This window comes from Callospermophilus lateralis, chromosome 13 (assembly GCF_048772815.1).
Source record: "Callospermophilus lateralis isolate mCalLat2 chromosome 13, mCalLat2.hap1, whole genome shotgun sequence".
Lineage (NCBI taxonomy): Eukaryota > Metazoa > Chordata > Mammalia > Rodentia > Sciuridae > Callospermophilus > Callospermophilus lateralis.
In genome coordinates this window covers 94,835,218-94,854,173 of record NC_135317.1, presented here as the reverse complement: position 1 = coordinate 94,854,173, position 18,956 = coordinate 94,835,218, and the positions used below count along the sequence as shown (strand labels likewise).

The window sequence follows — 18,956 nt, the reverse complement described above, 5'->3', positions numbered from 1 at the left end:
AAGCCACCTTCATGTTACCAGAACTGGTTGGAGGGATTCCTTCCAACCATAAATGAAAAGCCATAAGATTCCCTAGTTTGCATTCAAATGAGAACATTTCTTATTTTAGGTACCAACAGTTTCCTAGAAAATTCTGCATTTTTTGTCAGGAAAGTAACCAAACCTAGAATTCCCAAGAAACAACAGCTTCTGTAATTAGGATCAAGGAGCCCACAAGGGGAGGGAGCCACCTGACCTCACCCTTGCTCCCATCTGTCACGAATCCCCACACCTCCCTAAGTCCTCTGACCTTTTGAGTCTCCTGTCATCCCCAGAGGGTTCTTTTCACAGTTTTCCCTTTGCTGTGCCTAGAAAGCACCCCATCCCCACACCCACCCCATCCCCAGGCCCACCCCATGACCACACCCATCCCCATCCCCACCCCATACCCATGCCCACCCCATACCCACACCCTCCCCATCCCCAGGCCCACCCCATGACCACACCCACCCTATCCCCACCCTATCCCCACCCCATCCCCATCCCCACCCCATCCCCATGCCCACCCCATCCCCAGGCCCACCCCATGACCACACCCACCCCATCCCCAGGCCCACCCCATACCACACCCATCCCCATCCCCACCCCATCCCCATGCCCACCCCATACCCACACCCTCCCCATCCCCAGGCCCACCCCATGACCACACCCACCCTATCCCCAGGCCCAGTCCTCCTTCCTCTTCTGAACTTCCATTTGTTCTTCAAAACCAGTGCAAATCTCACCCCCTAGCAGAGCAGCCCTGGCTGAACTCCTCAGAGAACCAGGTTCCCCTCAGGGTCACAGTGCCCAGCACAGGCCTGAAAAAAGACAAGGCTCACGCATGGTTTTGAGACTGTAGGAAGCTGGATTTGAACTGCAGACCAACTGACAGTGGGGGAAATGTTCCCTATTAAACAAAACAACACAGAACTCAAGCTAACATGGAGTCTCCTTTTTTTTTTTGGTTTTTGGTTTTGTGTCTCAGGAAAAAGTTCCTTGGCCTGTACAAGCATCTCGATAGCTTTCTGTGATTGGATAGACTGCCTGTTAGGACACAGATACATGAGGAGCACCTCCCTCAACACCATCCACTTCTGTTTCCCTATTCCCTAGAATTCTCTTCAGTGTGCACACCAGAACCCACCAGCCTACGACAACACCCACTTCACAGGAGGGCAGTAGCCACCCTTTGTCAGTTGCCATGGCGATCACACAGCAGCAATGGTCTCTGGCCTCCGTTGTCCATGGTCTAGTGCAGACCCAGTGCTCCCAGCAGTGTTGGCCAATGACCAGTGTTTGAGGAACCAATGAACCATTATAACTTTAAGCTAAGTTTTTTGTTTTTAATTTTTCACAAAGAGTTCCAGAAGGCAAATAGATCATCACTCCCCCACCCTGAAATAGCACAGCAAGACAGACAAAAGCAGGGTGCTGGGAGGTCAGCTCCTTCTTTAGGATTCCTAAAGCAGACCCAAGTGGCCCCAAAGCAAGGCCATGTGTGGGTCCTCTGCAAAGTGTAGGTGCTCAGACCACAGACAGCAGCAGCAACACTGCTCAGGTGGGACTTGTCTATCCAGAAGACCCCACCTTGGATCCAAGAGGAACCCAGACAGGGTTTATCCAAACTCCAGAGGGAGAGATCAGGGGCAGAAGCAAAGGCCTCTGTACTGAGGTCTCACATGAAAGCCAACAGCAAATGCCTTGGTTTATGACTAGAAAGGAGGGAGGACACACACTGAGGTCAAAGCAACTCTGGACTGCTGAAGAGAGGGTTTCCCCCCAGAAATGCTAGATGTGCAGTTTACAATGTTGACAAGAGAAGAAGGTTGCTTGGGATTCAGACCTGAGCAGAGAGAAGCAAAGACTGGGCTTACTGGGCCAGAACTTTATTCACAGTACAATAGTCTTAGACGAAAATTCTAAAATTTAAATCCAACATCTTTGAAAGATGAGAATTCTTAAACCCATCAGACCAGCTGATGGGGGGAAATGTTCCCTATTAAACAAAACAACACAGAACTCAATCTTCTCCCACTCCCAATACCCCAGCCGCCCACCCCACAAAAGAAAATCATTAAAGCCAGGCACACTCCCACACACTCGTCTATGCAAACAAAATACCAAAGACCCATGGAAGCCTTAGGAATCGCCTAAGGATTTGTCACTAGCTCCCCGGATGCTCTTCCTACTTTTCTAGAAAAGAAGAGCCAAGCCCTGACAGCTGTCCGAGTAGGAGAAACTGGAGTGGGGACAAGACTCCTCTTCTCAGCCCCGTGGCTTCTTATTCAGTGGAGAAGAATATCAAGAGTAAGGCAGGAAGGAAGGTGATGGTGGAGGATGTCCTAGGTGTCCTAGGATGACAGACGGTGCAGCTGGACGGTCTTGAGTCCATCTCTGCATGTCACATACCATCAGTCTATGGGGCAGCAGAATGGAGTTTCAGGGACATCTTTTGAGAAAGGTTGTCTACCTGGAATTTTGGCTCTGAGAGCTTCCCTGGTTGATGGCCCAAATCTGCTGTCCAGTTCATCATTTCTGATCAACGTCTCTCCATATGTGGAGAATAATTTGCTTCTCAATGGTTAGAATACCCCAGCATCAGGCCTCCCGGCAAGAGACAGGCTGCTCAGGAGACTCAGATGGTTGAGCCGATGTGTCTACGCTGGCCACTCCCAGGGGTGCAATGAAACCTCGCAACATCTGTTTCTCGGCCTCATCCTACAGACAATGTTTTCCCCAACACATTTTGTAAAATAAATAATTCAAAACATAATGAAAAATCCAGGCAAGGACAATTGCTGGCCTGAAAATGTGCTCCGTCTCTCAACAGTGATTCATGAAACTCACCACCTGCAGCTCGTTCCCAAGCTAAGGGGTGGAGCTCAGGGTGTAAGGTGCTAGCTACAGCCACACGGGAAACCCAGGACAGGGCAGGAACACCCCAGCTCCCCCCACATATATTACATTTATCTTTATAAATATAGCTTCTTGACCTAAGTGGCCGCAACAGCAAAGGCCAAAGGTTGAGGTTTACCTTCCTCAAATGTCTACCAAATTATATCCACATGGCAAACTGGGAATTCCAGTCGCCATAGATGGCCAAGGACCATGTCCCAGACAGACCCACTTACCCATCGCTATGGGATAATGAGCATAAGAATGTTAAAAATTCACTTTGTAATAAAGCTCATGACAGAATTTCTTTAAATGCAAGCCAGATTAATATGATTTTAAATGGTTTGATTTCCTCACTCAAAGGAAAAAAAAACTTATTACGTACACAAATTTTCAAAGTCATAGAATATGGATGAACTTACACTAATAAATGTAGTTTAGTTGACTTTGAGTTTTCAAGGTCACATCTATTACATAAAATGGACCGTTCAGACCATGAATGAGGTCTAGCTGGTTTGGCTGTTTTGACTGCCCATTTAATGATGTGACAACTTGGTGATCCCATCCCTTGGACAAGACTCTGAGCCACCCCTGTTGCCTCCTTGTCATGGGCAGCAGTATCATATGACTACTGAGCAGAATAGGCGTCTGAACTGAAGTGTAACTTGGCAGTTCCCATAAAACCTATCTTGTAGCCATCCCAGGGAATTTGGGTTTAATTTCCTTATTCCTCTCCACTTTCAGAAATAAATTCATTTTGATCAATTACATGGAATCACTTTGGTTAGATGAACTGTGATCACAAAATAAAAAAAAATAAAATAAAAAATAAACTGGATAGCACTTTAGAAAAACCAAACAGTGATGGACCCATGGGTGTCACACTCCCTGGGAGATTTCATAGCTCGTCCCTCGAAGGCACATTGTCCACAGAAGTTGGTGATGGCAGAGCCTCTGTGTTTTTGGCATTGCTGTGGATATGACCCTGCTTCCGGGACTTCCAGGAATGTGTCCTGTCCCAGTCGGTGGCCACGGTCTCATTGTCCCAGATGGTCGAGGTCTCTGTGTCACTCAGATACCCCGGCTGGCCTGTGTAGTGTGTGGGGTAGATAAGCAAGGGTTCTGCGGAGAAGGCTTTCAGGTCTCTGGATTCATAATACTCCTTGTACTCAGCTCTGAAAACAAGAGATACACAGGTACATGACGGGGTAGAAAACTTAGGGCACAGGGGGAAAGAAGAGGGGGGCCCTTGCTAGTCATCTCTGAAACTACTAGGATTCATTTCATTATTTTTTTAAGTTGTGTTATTGTGGAAAACCTTGGGCTCCAAACACAATCCAGATTTCTTGAAAGCTTTCAGAAAATCTACACAAGCAAGCAAAAGGGTCAGGATATTTCTGTTGGAGTAATTTAAAGGAAGAGTTTCAGATCTTATTCTGAAAGTTAAAAATTAGGCTCTGTTGGACTTTAATGATAAACAAATATGACCATTTTACAAAAAATGCCCAGTTCCAGGGTTAAGACACCTGAGATCCAGCCAGCAGCGAAAGGTAAGTGACGTGGTGAAGCATTGGATACATGCCAACTAGAATTTGCATTTGAGCTTCTTACAGCTGTTACAGCTGCCTTCAAGTCTAAAGTAGAGAGACAACTTGACCCCCTCCCAGGGCTCCTGTGCAGGTTACATGAGTTGACATCGGAACAGCTCCTTGGTCTGCAGTACAATGTTAATTGAATAAGGATTGATGTCCCTTCTGTTTCTGCCAGGGGACACAGGTAAAGTCGGTCTCTCATATGCTAGATAAAAGAGTGAGGGGCTCCATTCTTCTGTGGATGGGAGACAAAGTGAACAGGATGCAGTCTGGGAAATTTCAACAGCTAAAATGGAGCCATCTAGTTGGAGATCACCCAGCAACAGAGAAAGAGCCAAAGTCAGAGACTGACTCCTGCTCCATTCCTCAATTTAATAACCATCCATGGAGCCAGTTTTATGTGTAGTATTTAGGCTAAGCTCTAAGGATGCAGATGTGAGTGTTCCCGCCCTCAAAGGATTCACTGCTTATTTAGGAGACGACAGGTAAACCACCAACTGCCACACTTTCTGATCAGTGCTAGGTCAGAGTAAGCGCCTGGGCTGTGGGAATTCTGAGCATCACACCACCTTCTTCCATGGACACCCTACTCAGATGCCATCTCCACACCCCTGGACTTCTCACACACCTCTGTGACTTCAAAAATTACTATATATCAACAGGATTTGCTTATGAGTCCATGTTTCCAACCAGCTTGTGTACTCTGAAAGCATGGGTACCATTGCCCAGCCAATTGTGCAGACACGAAGTCAGCTGAATGAACTGAAAAAAAAAGGGGTGCTTCAAAGGGTGAGACCTTCATCTTAAGGTGTGTGAGGTTATGGAAGTAAGAAGGATAAAGACAAGTAAAATCTGAGCAGGCTATGATTCTACACACTGGACCACAGGGCAAAACACGCACCTTCTCTGCCTCATCTTACCCATTTGTTAAAGGGGGGTAGTGTCTCCTGGTTGTGGTTATAACCATAACCATAAGATCATTTAGGAAACCAGAAAGATCATTTAGGAAAGCAGTACAACTTTAGAAAGCATCAAGTTCTACCCAGAAAGTGTAATTTGTAAACAGGCTGTGCCCAAGGGATGGGCAGGTAGTGGAAGGGACTCACACAGGATGCTTGTTGTACATGATTGGCAGAAATTCATCCACTGGCAGCATCTTCCCAAAAGGATTAGCTCCAACCAGCTTCTGTGCTCCTTCCAAAGAGATGACATAGCCCAGCGTCCAGTAGGAATAGTCCGCTTCGACCAGATTCCCCACATTGGGCACCGCTTTCTCTGGCTCTTTTACTTGCATTCTCTTCCTACCAATGTAACTAAAAGGAAAGGAGAGGAGGAGAAAATTTCAACTTGAACATTAATAAGAATGAGCATCACTGTTAATGACATGCTAAAATAATAATATTTAGATATATTAGGTTAAATAAAATGTATTTTAAAAACTAATTTAACCTAATTTATTTTTACCTTTTAATGTGATTACTAGAAAATTTAAAACACCATATAGGGCTCACATTATATTTTTATTGAAAAGAGCTCGCTCCCTAGATGATTCCAACAACTTGGTCTATTATCTCATTCATCATTTCCTTTTTCTGTAAAAATTTAATGTAGCAACCATGGATAGATTAGTAGCATTTGTGTTTGGGCTTAACTGACATTTGTTTCTTCTTCATTTTAGAAAGTGAGAAGTAAAACTTGAAACTGTTGCAGGGTTTTTAAGACTATACAATATATTTTAATGAAACATTTTTACTGGATCCATCTGTGGATTTAGAATACTTTAAAATACTTCTTCCCTGGGTCCTTATCAGGACAGCCGTCACTCCCTGGATGTGTTGGTACTTTGTTCTGAGAAATGTGCCAACCAAAGTACCGGTGGACAGGGATGGACTCCATCCTGATTTGAGTCTGAGATTTCCTGAGTTGAGTCTTCTGTGATTACGGAAGCCACCTTCAGACATGTCACATGGCTCTGCACCCGAGAGGCCTCCACCCCAGGTGGAAGGCGCGGGTTCAAAAGGGCTGAATTGCAGAGACTTCTAGAGGATGTGAGAAGAACAGTGAGGGACTGTGCAGCATGCCAAAGTGAGTCACATGACAGACATCTGCCTGGGAGACGGTGTCTTTATTGCATAGTGCTGATTTAGGGTCTATTTCCCATGAGTTACTTGGGCCATTGCTGGGTTCCTTTTGAGCTCAGACTGGCCCATTTTCTGAGAGAACAGATATGGCACCTGGGTCTACGGTTAAGCATCCCCCAGGCGGTGGTGGTGGGGGGGGAACAGGGTCAGCTGGGCTGCTGTAGCTGCTCCCAAGGTTCAGGCTCTGACCTGACAAATTGCCTGTGTCACGCAGCTGGGGAGCAAACTAAATGCTCGGAAACTTTCTGCCTCATTGGAGGGAAGTTGTAAGAGCTGTTTTGCTTTAAAAGAAAATGAAATAAGAAAAAGAAAAGAAAGAGAAATGAAGGAAGGAAAGAGGAAGAGACGGGGAGGAAGAACAAAGGAATGAAGAGAGGGAGGGGAGGAGAGAGAGAGAGAAACTCAGTTGCTGAAGGCTGTCCCCAGGGAGCATGATCTCAGCCTCAGCTGGCAGCTGCCCTCCCTGGAGAGCCTGGATCTCCTGCATTGACCTCAGAACCTCCCCAGCCCAGTGGTCATTGTTGTCTTATTGGACAGCCTCCCCTGCTGAGCCTCCTCCTCGCACCCCATGGGGCTGCAGAGGGCTCACTCCCCCTGGAGCAGCGGTCTGACTATGTCATGCCTCTCCCCCTCCAATGCCTGCCTCCTTCTCCCTCTCCACACCCATTCACGAGCTCTGGACTTCATGGTGAGATGTCCACTGTGTTCCCAAGTGGTGCTTGGTGCCACTCATGGCTGCTCTGTCAGAAGCATCTGCGGGCAGATTCCAGGCTCATAGAGCATCTCCCATAGTGTCTCGTCCTGAAGGAGATGGGTGCACAACCCAGGGGCTAACCTCCACCCACTTGTTGAATCTACAAACATTTATGATGAGAAAACCAGGTGCACTGAAGCTTGACTGTCTCTCCTACCAGCTGGGGAGGCAGGACGATCTGTCCCTTGGAAAGGACTGAGTGCCCTGCACGTTCTCTAATAAGCTTGTGTTGTCACTCACATCAGTTCCCAGTCTAGCTGAGCCTGGTCAATGTCATCCATCAGCTTCATGAGCTTCTTCTTAAACTGATGCTCAAAGCGCACATCATCCTCGATCACGAGAGTCTTCTCCAGTTCCCGGTCAATTACCTACAAAGGTCATCAGCGAGGAGACACCCTGTGAAAAGTTTGACACTCACTTTTTATTAGATAAATAAATATTGGAATAAGTATTGGAAAGTCAAGGGTATAGTAGCTCATAACTGGACTCTTAAGTAAATGTTCCTCTACAGAATAAAGGGCAAACTATGGTATATTCACAGCAGTGAGGAGGTCTGATCTGTAACTGAGTGCAATGTTACAGGCGAATCTCCCTAATACAATGTTGAGAGGCTTCCCGGACTGTGAGATTTCATTCATATAAAAGAAAGTACAAAAAGAGGCAAAGCTGTGCCTTGCTATTGGAAGTCAGGATGGCGATTACCCTTGGGGAGGGGGACCAAGAGGAAGTACAGAGAGGGGCACTTCTGGAAAGCTGGTAACCTGTCTCTTGATCCAGATGTTGATTAATACAGGTGTGGTGTTCCGTTTGTGAGATTTATTCGAGCTGTATATTTTAATGTATATACTTTTATATATATCGCATGTCATTAAAGTTTAAAGAAAAAAAAGACATGAACTAGACCGTTAAATGAAAGAAGGAACTTCAAGGTTCTTTATTGGGGAACTTCTTTTCTTGCAGGAGCTGACCCTTATTTGGGAACCCCACCCTCCAATCAAGAACTTGATCTGTAAGACCTGGGGTCAAGTTTCAGCTCTGCCTCTTCTTACCCAGTTGATTTATTTAATAACTTCCTCTTGGGTAAAAGGTCTGTCCTCCTAACCCACCCATGAGACTTCTGTGTGACTTCTTGTATCCGGTCACACAATCACTGCTAACATGACAGACGGGTACAGGCATTCCTGTTGGTAAAGAGAATGAACTAACAGGAGTAAGGCTCCCGGGATGTGGCTCTCTTCCCCTGTCAGTGTCCCAGGGGGCACCAGGGCTACTGGCCTTGGGCCGGAGGGAGTCATAGGCAGGAGCAACCCACTGCCTTCCAGAAAAGTCAGGGGCTCACTTGCCCTCGGGACCTAATTCCCCTCAAAGTCCCATTCTTCCTTCTCCTCTTTACAAAGCTGCACCTCTAAATCAAGCATCATTTACCTCTTTCCAGACAGAGTAGTGACTAAGAAAGCAGCCGATCTCACCCCTGGTTAAAGGCCTGGAGGAGTAGGGGTCTCGGTAACCTGGCAGCATTTCGATATTCAAGGCCTTCAGCTGGCTTGTGTTGAGAGCCCTGCAGGACAGAGAGCAGGGCTGAAAACACCAGGTCGGGGCATCCTCACCCCGTGGCCCCCACAGAGAATCCCAGGGGTTTCCCAGAGCCGCTACACACAGAGAGAAGGACTTCTCAGTTTCCTGTTACTCTATACGAGTTACTCAGGTTAAAGCATCACAATGGCATTATGAGGTGTGTGGAGACGAGATGGTGTCTCTCACTGTCATGCACCACCCGTGGTATGGTGCCCCACATGCTTCTAAGTATCTGAGGTTGTCTGAAAACTTTCCAAAACGTGCTCTCTTAATGCAGGAAAAGTGGTTCCTAGGAGCATTCAATACAGCCAGGCATGAGGAGAGGAAGGGTGGGGTTAGGAAGTGTGTGCCTCTGTGTGTCTTTCCTTTGGACCTAAAACTAAAACAATGTCGATGATAAAAATAAATAGAATGAATTTCCAAAATGGTAGTGGGCAGGACTCTGAAAATCCGCTCATCCATAAAAGTAATGAGGACACTGGTGAAAATTGTCACAGTCAGCTTTTCCATAACTCTGAAAATTAGCTAAACAATTGCAACAATCCAAGGAATAGTCATTTAAAAACAAACAAACAAAAACCCCAGCGGAGTCTCTGTGAGCACAGTGAGCTGCGTGGAGCTAACTCCAGCCCTACACCTCATCCCAGCCCTACAGAAGTCTCGAAAACCAGTGCCTCGCAACTATTTTGTAGCTGTGAAAACAGCCACCTCCTAGCCACTGGAAGTGACAGAGTGGATCAGGACTCTCCTGAAGACCTGTCCCTGCAAAACAGTCCCTATTCAACCTCTCTGGCAGTCCCTGGAAAGCTCCTTTCTCAGTGATTGTCTCAATTTGACCTGACTCAGGTTCCTTCTCTGTGAACAGTCCTCTCTGCAGAGTATCTGTCAAAAAACCACCAGTAGCAACCGCTTCACATTACAACGACCCAGGCAGCCTGACCAGTGCAGGCTAAGGGAACACCTGAAGGAAACACTTTAAAGGAAAAATAATAAGATGTCCATAGGGAGCTTTGAAAAACTCCAGTATATTCTTTTTTTTAATATTCTTTTTAGTTGTCAATAGACCTTTATTTTATCTATTTATATGCAGTGCTGAGACTCGAACCCAGGGCCTCACACGTGCTAGGTAAGCGCTTTACCACTGAGCCCCAGCCCCAGCCTTCCAGCATATTCTCGAGAACTAGAAGATTCTAGATGTATTCAAGGGTGTGAACCTCCCCCCCCCCCCCCCCCCCCCCGCCCAAAAGACCTGAGAGGAACCTGATAAGACCTCTGGCTGACCTTGAGGACCTGGGGGAAAGGTGGTCAAGGCAAATGGGCTGAACACTGCATTCGAGACAGAGATTGAGTTTAAAAACACCCAACTATGTGCCGTCTACAGGAGACATGATTTAGATTAAAAAAAATTCAAATAGATTGAAAGTAAAAGGAGGAAAAAGATAGACTGTATCTTATTATTTCACAATACCAAATAGTAACCACAAGAGAAGCTGGAGGAGCTACATTAACATCCGATAAAATAAGGCTCTAGAGAAAATTTCTACTAGAAACAAAGGCATCCATCAGGAAGTTAAAACATCCATCAGGAAGTTAAAACAATTATAAATACATATGTACTTAATACAGACGCCCAAACACAGAGTGGAATCTAGCAGAACTGAAAGGAGAAATAGACAATGCAACATTCATAGTGGGGGACTGTAATATCCTGCCTTCAACACTGGACAGAAGAACTAGGTTGGAGAACAAAGAAATAGGAGACTTGAATAGCACTATGAAGCAACTAGACCTGAGAGACATCTGTAGAACACTCTGTTCACAAAAGCAAAATACCATTGTTTCAAGTGCACTTGGCACATTCTTTAAGAGAGATCATATGTTAGACCATAGGGACCGTATAGACCATAAATCAAGCCTTGTATACTTAAAAAGGACTGAAATCATACTAGGTATGTTCTCCAATTATAATGGAATGAAATTAAAAATCACTAATAAAGGAAATTTGGGGAATTCACAAATCTGTGAAATTAACACACTCCTAAACAACAACTCCATTAACTTAATGGAGAAAGCATAATGAAAACTAGAAAATATTTTGAAATAGAAAAAACATAGTATACCCAAACTGACCATGTATGACTTCCGTCTATTAATATGCTACATTACTTTGACAGACTTTCACATATTAAACCAAGCATGCAATTCAGGAATAATTTCACTTGGTTGTACTGTATAATCCCTTCTGTATGTTGCTGGGTTCTATTTGCTGTTTTCTTGAAGGTTTTTAAATCTGTATTAATAAGAGATAGTGATCTGTAGTTTTCTTGTAATGTCTTTGGTTTTGTATTAGAACAATACTGGCTTCATAGAATCAGTTGGGGTATGTTCCCTCCTGTTCTGTTTTTGAAGAGTTTGTTAAGCATTAGTATTAATTCTTCTTTAGATATTTAGCAGAATTTTCCAGTGAAGCCATCTGGTTCTGGACTTTTCTTTGTGGGAATTTTTTGATTACTAACTCGCCTTCTTTACTTGCTATATGTTTATTCAGAATTTCTACTTTTTCCTTGGGTTGATTTCAGTAGTTTACATCTTTCTATCAATTCATCCATTTCATGGATGTTATCTAATTTTAGCCAATGATTGCTCATAGTATAATCCTTTTTACTTTTGTAGGATCTGTAGGAATGTCCCCTCTTCTGTTTTTTATTTTAACCATTTGATTCTAGTTATTTTTTAAATTCATCAGCCTATGTAAAGTATTTTTTGATCTTATCCAATAACCATTCTTGGACAATCTCTATTATTTCTCTGTTCTTTCATTCATTTATTTCAACTGTAGTCTTCATTATGTTCTTCTTCCTACTTTATTTGAGGTTAGTTTGCTTTTGTTCTTGTAGTTTCTTAAAGCAGTTGGTTAGATTATCTATTTGAGGTCATCTGTTTCTAACATAGGCATTCATAACTGCAACTCCCCCTGGAAGTCCTGTTAGATGTTTTGGCACACTGTGTGCCATCTCAACAGACACAGAAAAAAGCATTTGACAAAATCCAACATACTTTCATGATAAAAAGACTTCACAAAATAGGAATAAAAGGCAACTTCCCCACCTCCAGGCCTTTTGTGAAAAACCCACAGCAAACATCATACTTAATGGGCAAAGTCTAAATGCTTTCTTTTGAACACAGGGATGCTTAAACACTGAACCATATCCCCAGCTCCCCACATTTTATATGCATTTTATGTAGAGACAGGGTCTTGCTGAGTTGCAAAGGACCTCACAAAATTGCTGAGGCTGGCTTTGAATTCACAATCCTCCTGTCTGAGCCTCCCAAGCCACTAGAATTACAGGTGCATGCCACTGCACCCGACATAGATGCTTTTCTTAAGATCTGGAACTAGATAAGAATCTCTTCTTTCACTTTATTCAATATTGTACCTGAAGATCTAGCCAGGGTCGTAAGGTGAGACAAAGAAATAAATGTATTCAGATTGGAAAAGATAAAGTAACACTACTTCTAATTGCAAATAACACTATCTTGCACACAAAAAAAAATCCTAAGGAATGTGTGCCTGCACACACTGTTCAGCAAGGTTGCAGGATACATGGTCAATGTACATAAATCAATCAGTTTCTATATATCTAACTCTGAAAATGACATTACAGAAACAATTCTCTTACTGTAATATAAAAGATATTATTTAAGAATAAATTTCACAAAATAAATGCAAGACTTATAAAGTAAAAGTAATGAAACGTCATTCAAGGAATTACAGAAGGTCTACATAAATGAAAACACATGCTGTGATTATGAATCATAAGACTTCATGTTGTTAAGATAGCAATACTCCCCAAACTGAGCTACAGATTCGATGTGATTCCTATCAAAATCCAAGCTGCCTGACTCCATGTGTATGCAAGTTGACAAGATAGTCCTGAAATTCATGGGGAAATACAAGGGACCCAGAATACCTAAAACAATCTTTAAAAAGAATACAAAGTTGAGGGACATATATTTTCTTACATACATTGCCACAGTCAACAAGCCAATATGGCACAGGCATAAGGACAGATCTATCAATTAATTGGATAGAATTAAGAGTTCAGAAATAAACCTTTACATATATGGTCAATTAATCTTTAACAAGGGTGCCAGAAAATTCAGTGGGGGAGATAATAGTCTTTTTACAAATGATACAAGGACTCCTAGATATCCATATACAAAATAATAAATTTGGACCCTTACCTCACAGCATATATAAAAATAATCTCAACATTGATCAAAGACCTAAATGTAAGAGATAAAACTACGGAAATCTTAGTAGAAAACAGATGATCAAGTCTTCATGGCTTTGGGTTTGAATTTGAATTCTTAGATATGATACCCAAAGCACAAGCAAAAAGGACAAGAACAAAAAAAAAAAAAAAAAGCTGGATTTAATCAAAATGAAAAAACGTCTTTTTCTGATTTAATGATGCCATCGTGAAACTGTGACAATTCACAAACTGGGAGAAAATATTTGCAAATTATAGATCTGTTAAGGGACTTGTATTCAAAACACATAAAAATTCTCATGGCTCAACTAGTTTCCCTGGTCCCTAAAAGCATCAGGGGTTTGGGAGGTGTTTGAAAACAGTGGTTTCCAAACTCACCCAAGAATAGAGCTACTGGATTTAGCAAGCAAAAGCACAGAAATAGCAATCAAATTTAAATTGCAAATAAACAACGAAAATTTGTTTTTGGTATAGCTAAGTCCCATGTAATGTTTGGGACAAAATTCAACCAAATATCCAGTATTTCATGTGGCAACTCTCCCCAAGAATTATTTTGAGGCTTCTTACAGGCAGTTCCTGGGTCCACCCCTCGAGATCGCGATTTAACAAGTCTGAAAAGAAAAGCAGTGTGGTGTCCTGGTAACCATCTCTGGGACTCTCAGGGGGAGTCACCTTGAGAAACACTGATGAGATTCTCTATGGGAGTCATAAGAACCTGAGCAGCGGCTTGCCACACCCATTAGTTGGCACTAAGTAAACAGAGAACACAGCGGCTTGCCACACCCATTAGTTGGCACTAAGTAAACAGAGAACAATGCCACTCATATTCTTAACCAGCATCTAACAGGGAAACTCATGTTTTGCAAAAATCTGTGCCTTGAAATAGTTTGGGGTGGCAAATAAATTGGCAAAGCAAAGCAAAACAGCAGCAAAAGATTCTGAAGGAATCCAACTGAGTTTCCCTGTGTGATTTTTCCTGCCATATTCCCAAGAAAAACGGCCTCTGTGGTCATCGCAGGTGGGCTGTGGCATGTGCCTCACTGGACATGGAGACCTTTATGTGGTTTTCTGCTTACTTTCTTCAAGTCCAGTCACCTCAAGTTGGCATTCCTTCTTCTGTCACAACACAGAAAGCTGGAAACCACCATGGCTATTTCAAGAATGGTCAGAGACAGGGGACAATCAGGTCCAATGTGAATCTTCAGTGTCATGCAGACCAAAAGTCACCAGTTGGGAAGTGGACCTCAGGCCTGTCCTACATGGATAAACTAACTTCAGTGTTACCTAATGGCATCTGTGCAATGTGTCCAACCTAACGACCAGGACACTCGGAGCCTCAGACAGGACTAACTCTCTGTCAGAGAAGACACCTCCCCTCTCCAACAACGTCTGCGCAGGGAGTCAAGCCCCACTCACTTCCCATCCACCGCTTCAACTATCTTGACCGCGATCTCCTGTTCATAGAGTGTTCGCAGCATCCGGTCCCGCCTGTCCTTTCTGCGTTTGAGGTTGATCATGAAAATCTAATGCAGGAAGCAAAAGGGGGGAAATAAAAACAACCATAAATTACCCATCTTGTTTCAAGCTGTTTGAAAAGTTTAGCAAATGTTAGGATCAAAGTAGAAGGTAGGACAAGGAAAGGATAGGAAAACTACTGTGAAGATTTGCTTTTTAAAAACATTTTATAGGGCTGGGGTAGTGGCTCAGTGGCAGAGCGCTTGCCTAGCATGTGTGAGATACTGGGTTCAATTCTCAGAACCACATAAAAATAAATGAATAAAATAAAGATCCATCAACAGCTAAGAATAAATTTAAAAACCAAAAATATTTTATAGAGGAAAAAATGAGCTACTTTCAAAATATAATCATTGGTAGTTACTTAACTCTTTTTTCCTCTGATATTCACTGATAAACATGTTCTCTCTACTGTTGAGAAAGCTCAAAAAGTTATTCTTCATGAGGCCAAAGACGAATTAAACCCAATACAGCCCTGAGGGGTAGGAAGCAATGTGCCAGGTGGTTAAATTGATAGGCAGTCTCAGTGTAGGTCTTGTTACTTGCTGAGGGTTTGCCTTGGATCAGTTTCTGTGTCAGTATCCTCATTTGTGAAATGGGATAATAATGGTCCCACCTCACCAGTAATACATAGATAAATCCACTGGATAAATTTAACATCATTCAAAGAATAAGAAAAATCCAAAGTCTTCCTATGTTGCTTTTATTTCCAAAGATTCCAAAATGAATTATCGAAGCCTCTATTTTAGTAGCTTCCCTGCCAGAATTCTCCAACTCCCGTAGAAACTACAGTAGAAACTAAAGAAAAGGAGCCCTGTTCTTGGGGGGTGGTTCTTGGATAAAGGAGGGAAGGAAAGACCCAATTTTGACACTAAGTGGAAATGCTATTATTCCAGAAAATATGGGAGAAAATACAGGAAAAAATATGGAAAATTATGGCAATGGAAAGAGACAAACGGCCCTTGGAGGTGCAGAAGAGCAAGGCTTATTCACACACATGTACATATGTGTACATGCACAGGGCAGGCTCAGCAGAATCTTCTCCAAAGGCTGAGCACAGCCCTTTGTTCTCAGTGTCTTTTCTACAGTACAGACTTGCAGGTTCCAAGACGGTTCCATGCAAATAGCCTTCATCCCTTGCCTTTTCTCCAGGCAGCTCTGGTTCCTGCCCCAGCTGCTGAGCAAGCGTGATCACAGAAGCAGAAACTAGCAGGTTGCAGCTATTAACAGAGACAAAACGAAGCATCTTGGGCAGGAGTTGCAGCTTCACTGTGGAAAGGACACCTTTGGGTCTGTGCCGTATGGAAGAATGGAGTACAGATCTTCCCCCACGAGGGCTGTGTCCTCCTCCTCGCCTTGGCCTGGGGATCCCCAAGGGCTGCATGACTACATACACATAAGGCTGCTCTAAGGAATCACAGGCAATGAGGCTCTCCTGCCTATTCCAGATTTAAGGAACCACAGAAAAACCTAAAGCCTTGTGACTGTGATCACGGGCAAGTAGCATTTTAATAAGATCTTCTTGCTATAAGCAGTAAAAATTGATTTTCAATGTTCAATTAGCCCTCCAAAGTGGGAAGACTTTAGCAGTCAGCAAGAAATGATCTTGACACAAAACACAGTGAGGGAGAAACCTACAGGAATAAGTCAGAGGATGCTGACTTCATCCCAATGAAACACCCGTATGACTTCTACAACATCTGTATGCCCCTATGAAAAGAGGGAGCTGAGGAGCTAGAGTTGTGGCTCAGCCGTAGAGCACTTGCCTCGCATGTGTAAGACCCTGGGTTTGATCCTCAGCACCACATAAAAACAAATAAGTGAAATAAAGGTACTGTGTCCAACTACAACTAAAAAATAAATCAACTAAAAAATAAATATTAAAAAAAGGGAGTTGAGTAAACTCATCTCTCAAAAAATCTCAGATGAGTGAAAACTTCTATTTGGGGCTTATAATAAATTTTGCTTTTTTACTGTGACCAAAATAAAAAGAAACTATGTCTTATAACCAAGATTAAGTTTAGAAGAAACTGCATTAAGCTTTGGTTCAATGATCATTCTGAATTAATCATAAATATATTATCTATTTTACTAGGATCAAAAGCTACATTGAATAAAATTTTAACCTTCCCCTGCAACATATTCTCACTTCTATTTGTTTACAAATCCCTGGGCAAAGAAACTAAGGAGAGCAACATGTTCTCTTAGAAAATTATTTACCCAATGCAGGGCAAAGCAGATTGAGTGCATCATGATTTTTTTTTATTACCTCCTTTGTTTACTTAGCTGGATAATTATTTTTATAAAAAATAATTTCTGTGGTGCCTCTATTTGCCTAATTACTTGGGACTTTATAACCTCATGAGTTGTGTTCTTTAATGTTTCATTTTCAACCTGGTGAGAATCATGGTCATGAGCCGTGCTCCATCCCCCAGTTTTACAGACATGGAAAGGAAAGGGCATTTCCTCTTGTACAAGCATGGGGCCACCTGGGCTCGCTCCAGGAAAACAGAAACAGGACAAAACAGGGGGAAACATGCATTTAAATAGTCCCCTCAAACCAGAGACCTTCAGTCTGGAGGCCTTTAGTCAATAACAGTCCAAGTGCAATAAAGACGTGTCCCCTACCGGGACAAGTGCAATAAAAATGGTGGCCATGAAGGAAAAACAGGCTGCTCGCTCGTACTTAGTAAAGAATAAACAGAGAGAAGGGCCGGGCAGCCAAATGGAGCCCAGACACCACTGATGAGGTCACAGGACCAGGACTGAAAAGGCTCTGAAAATACCTTCCCACCCTCCACGCCTGTTCCAGACAGAGACGAGGTCCCAGCCTCAGGAAAGTAGAGCCTCTGAGTGTGTCACTTCCTGGAGTGGCATTTTCCAGAGGGACCCTAAGAGTGACCTAGTTCTAACACCTTGTCCTGCCAAAAGAGAACCAGAGTGAGATCTTGTTTTGGCCCATTTTATTTGCCCTTACAGAAGGACAGATTTGGTCCTTACGGAAATGTGATTTTAGGAGGAGAAATGAGTTATGTAAAGACATTGGTAAGGGTCACAGGAAAGGAAGGCTCCAGTACCATGCAGAAGCAGGGCCAGCGTGTGAGGTGGAACAGGTTTTTCTGCAGCCCTGGTCACTATTGAAAACTATCTACCACTGGGTCTAGTTCTATTTCATTACATTTAAATCCATCTCTTCTCATTCTGCCCTCCGTGGAGGTAGCAGAATGTCGCTTCCTCTTTGCATTTGGTATTCATGAAGCATTCATTCCCATTCCTGAAGACTAGCTCTGAATCAATTTTATGGAAGAAATCCCAATTCTCGGTGCCAGCAGGAGGACCTACTTTGGGAACACACATGTATGTCACAGGTATGTGCACCTGTGTGCATATGTGTACATGTTACAGTGCAGAATGGCATTTCCCTCCGTTGAGCAGCACAGAGCATGACGTTTGACCGATAAGCATATCCAGAATCTATGGAAGAATCTGTCTCAGTTTGTGGATTTCTGAGAAGCTGTCCCAGCTCTAGACTCCTCCTGAATGACAGAAGCCACGCAAGGGACTCACGAAGGAGTCAGTGACACGGAGTCACAGTGCTGGCCTTGTCAAGCGTCTTTTGTGCATATTTCCAATAGAGGCACCTCTGGATCCTCTCTTTCTCTCGCTCTCTGTCTCTCTCTCCCCCTCTGTCTCTCTCTCCCTTTCTGTCTCTCTCTCCTTCTCTGTCTCTCTCTCTGTCTTGTGGTGCTGGGTGTTGAACCCAGAGCCTCACTGCTCTACCACTGAGCTGCACACCCCCCTAGTCCTAGTCTTTCCACAGAAGGTTGTTTTGAAGTTCTTGCCTGTGGAAAGGCAGAATTTTAGAGCAAGTCTCCTCTCTCCTTCTCTGTCCTCTCAACTCCATCCTCCAACCTTTTTCCATGGAAGAAGGACAGACGGAGAAGAAAGTGCTCCAGAATAGTTTCCACTCACTCACCTATGGCAGAGTGAAGTGAATGTCCTCCTATGGCTAAACCATATGCCCTCTTCACCTTACCCTTGAACCTTGGTAAGACGGTTGATAAAACATGGTGAATTCACTTTCACGACTAGTTTCTCCTTTCTGACTGAACCATCAACTCACTTTACCACAGTCTTCCTCTTTGAGGAAGACTGAGGCATAACAAAAGCTCAGTACTTTCCCCAAGCC

General features: G+C 43.5%; 1 protein-coding gene across 1 annotated transcript in view; it reads right to left on the bottom strand.

Moving 5' to 3' along the window:
- Nucleotides 1-1,852: 1,852 nt before the first annotated feature.
- Nucleotides 1,853-18,956, bottom strand: part of Colgalt2 (collagen beta(1-O)galactosyltransferase 2) — a 96,353-nt gene continuing 79,249 nt past the window's right edge. The window contains exons 8-12 of the mRNA XM_076831343.2: nt 14,669-14,775; nt 8,829-8,961; nt 7,644-7,771; nt 5,615-5,821; nt 1,853-4,091 (exon numbers count right to left, since the gene is read on the bottom strand). Of these exons, the coding sequence (XP_076687458.2) occupies nt 3,815-4,091; nt 5,615-5,821; nt 7,644-7,771; nt 8,829-8,961; nt 14,669-14,775 (852 nt within the window). The 3' untranslated portion in view covers nt 1,853-3,814. The remainder of the gene's footprint in view (nt 4,092-5,614; nt 5,822-7,643; nt 7,772-8,828; nt 8,962-14,668; nt 14,776-18,956) is intronic.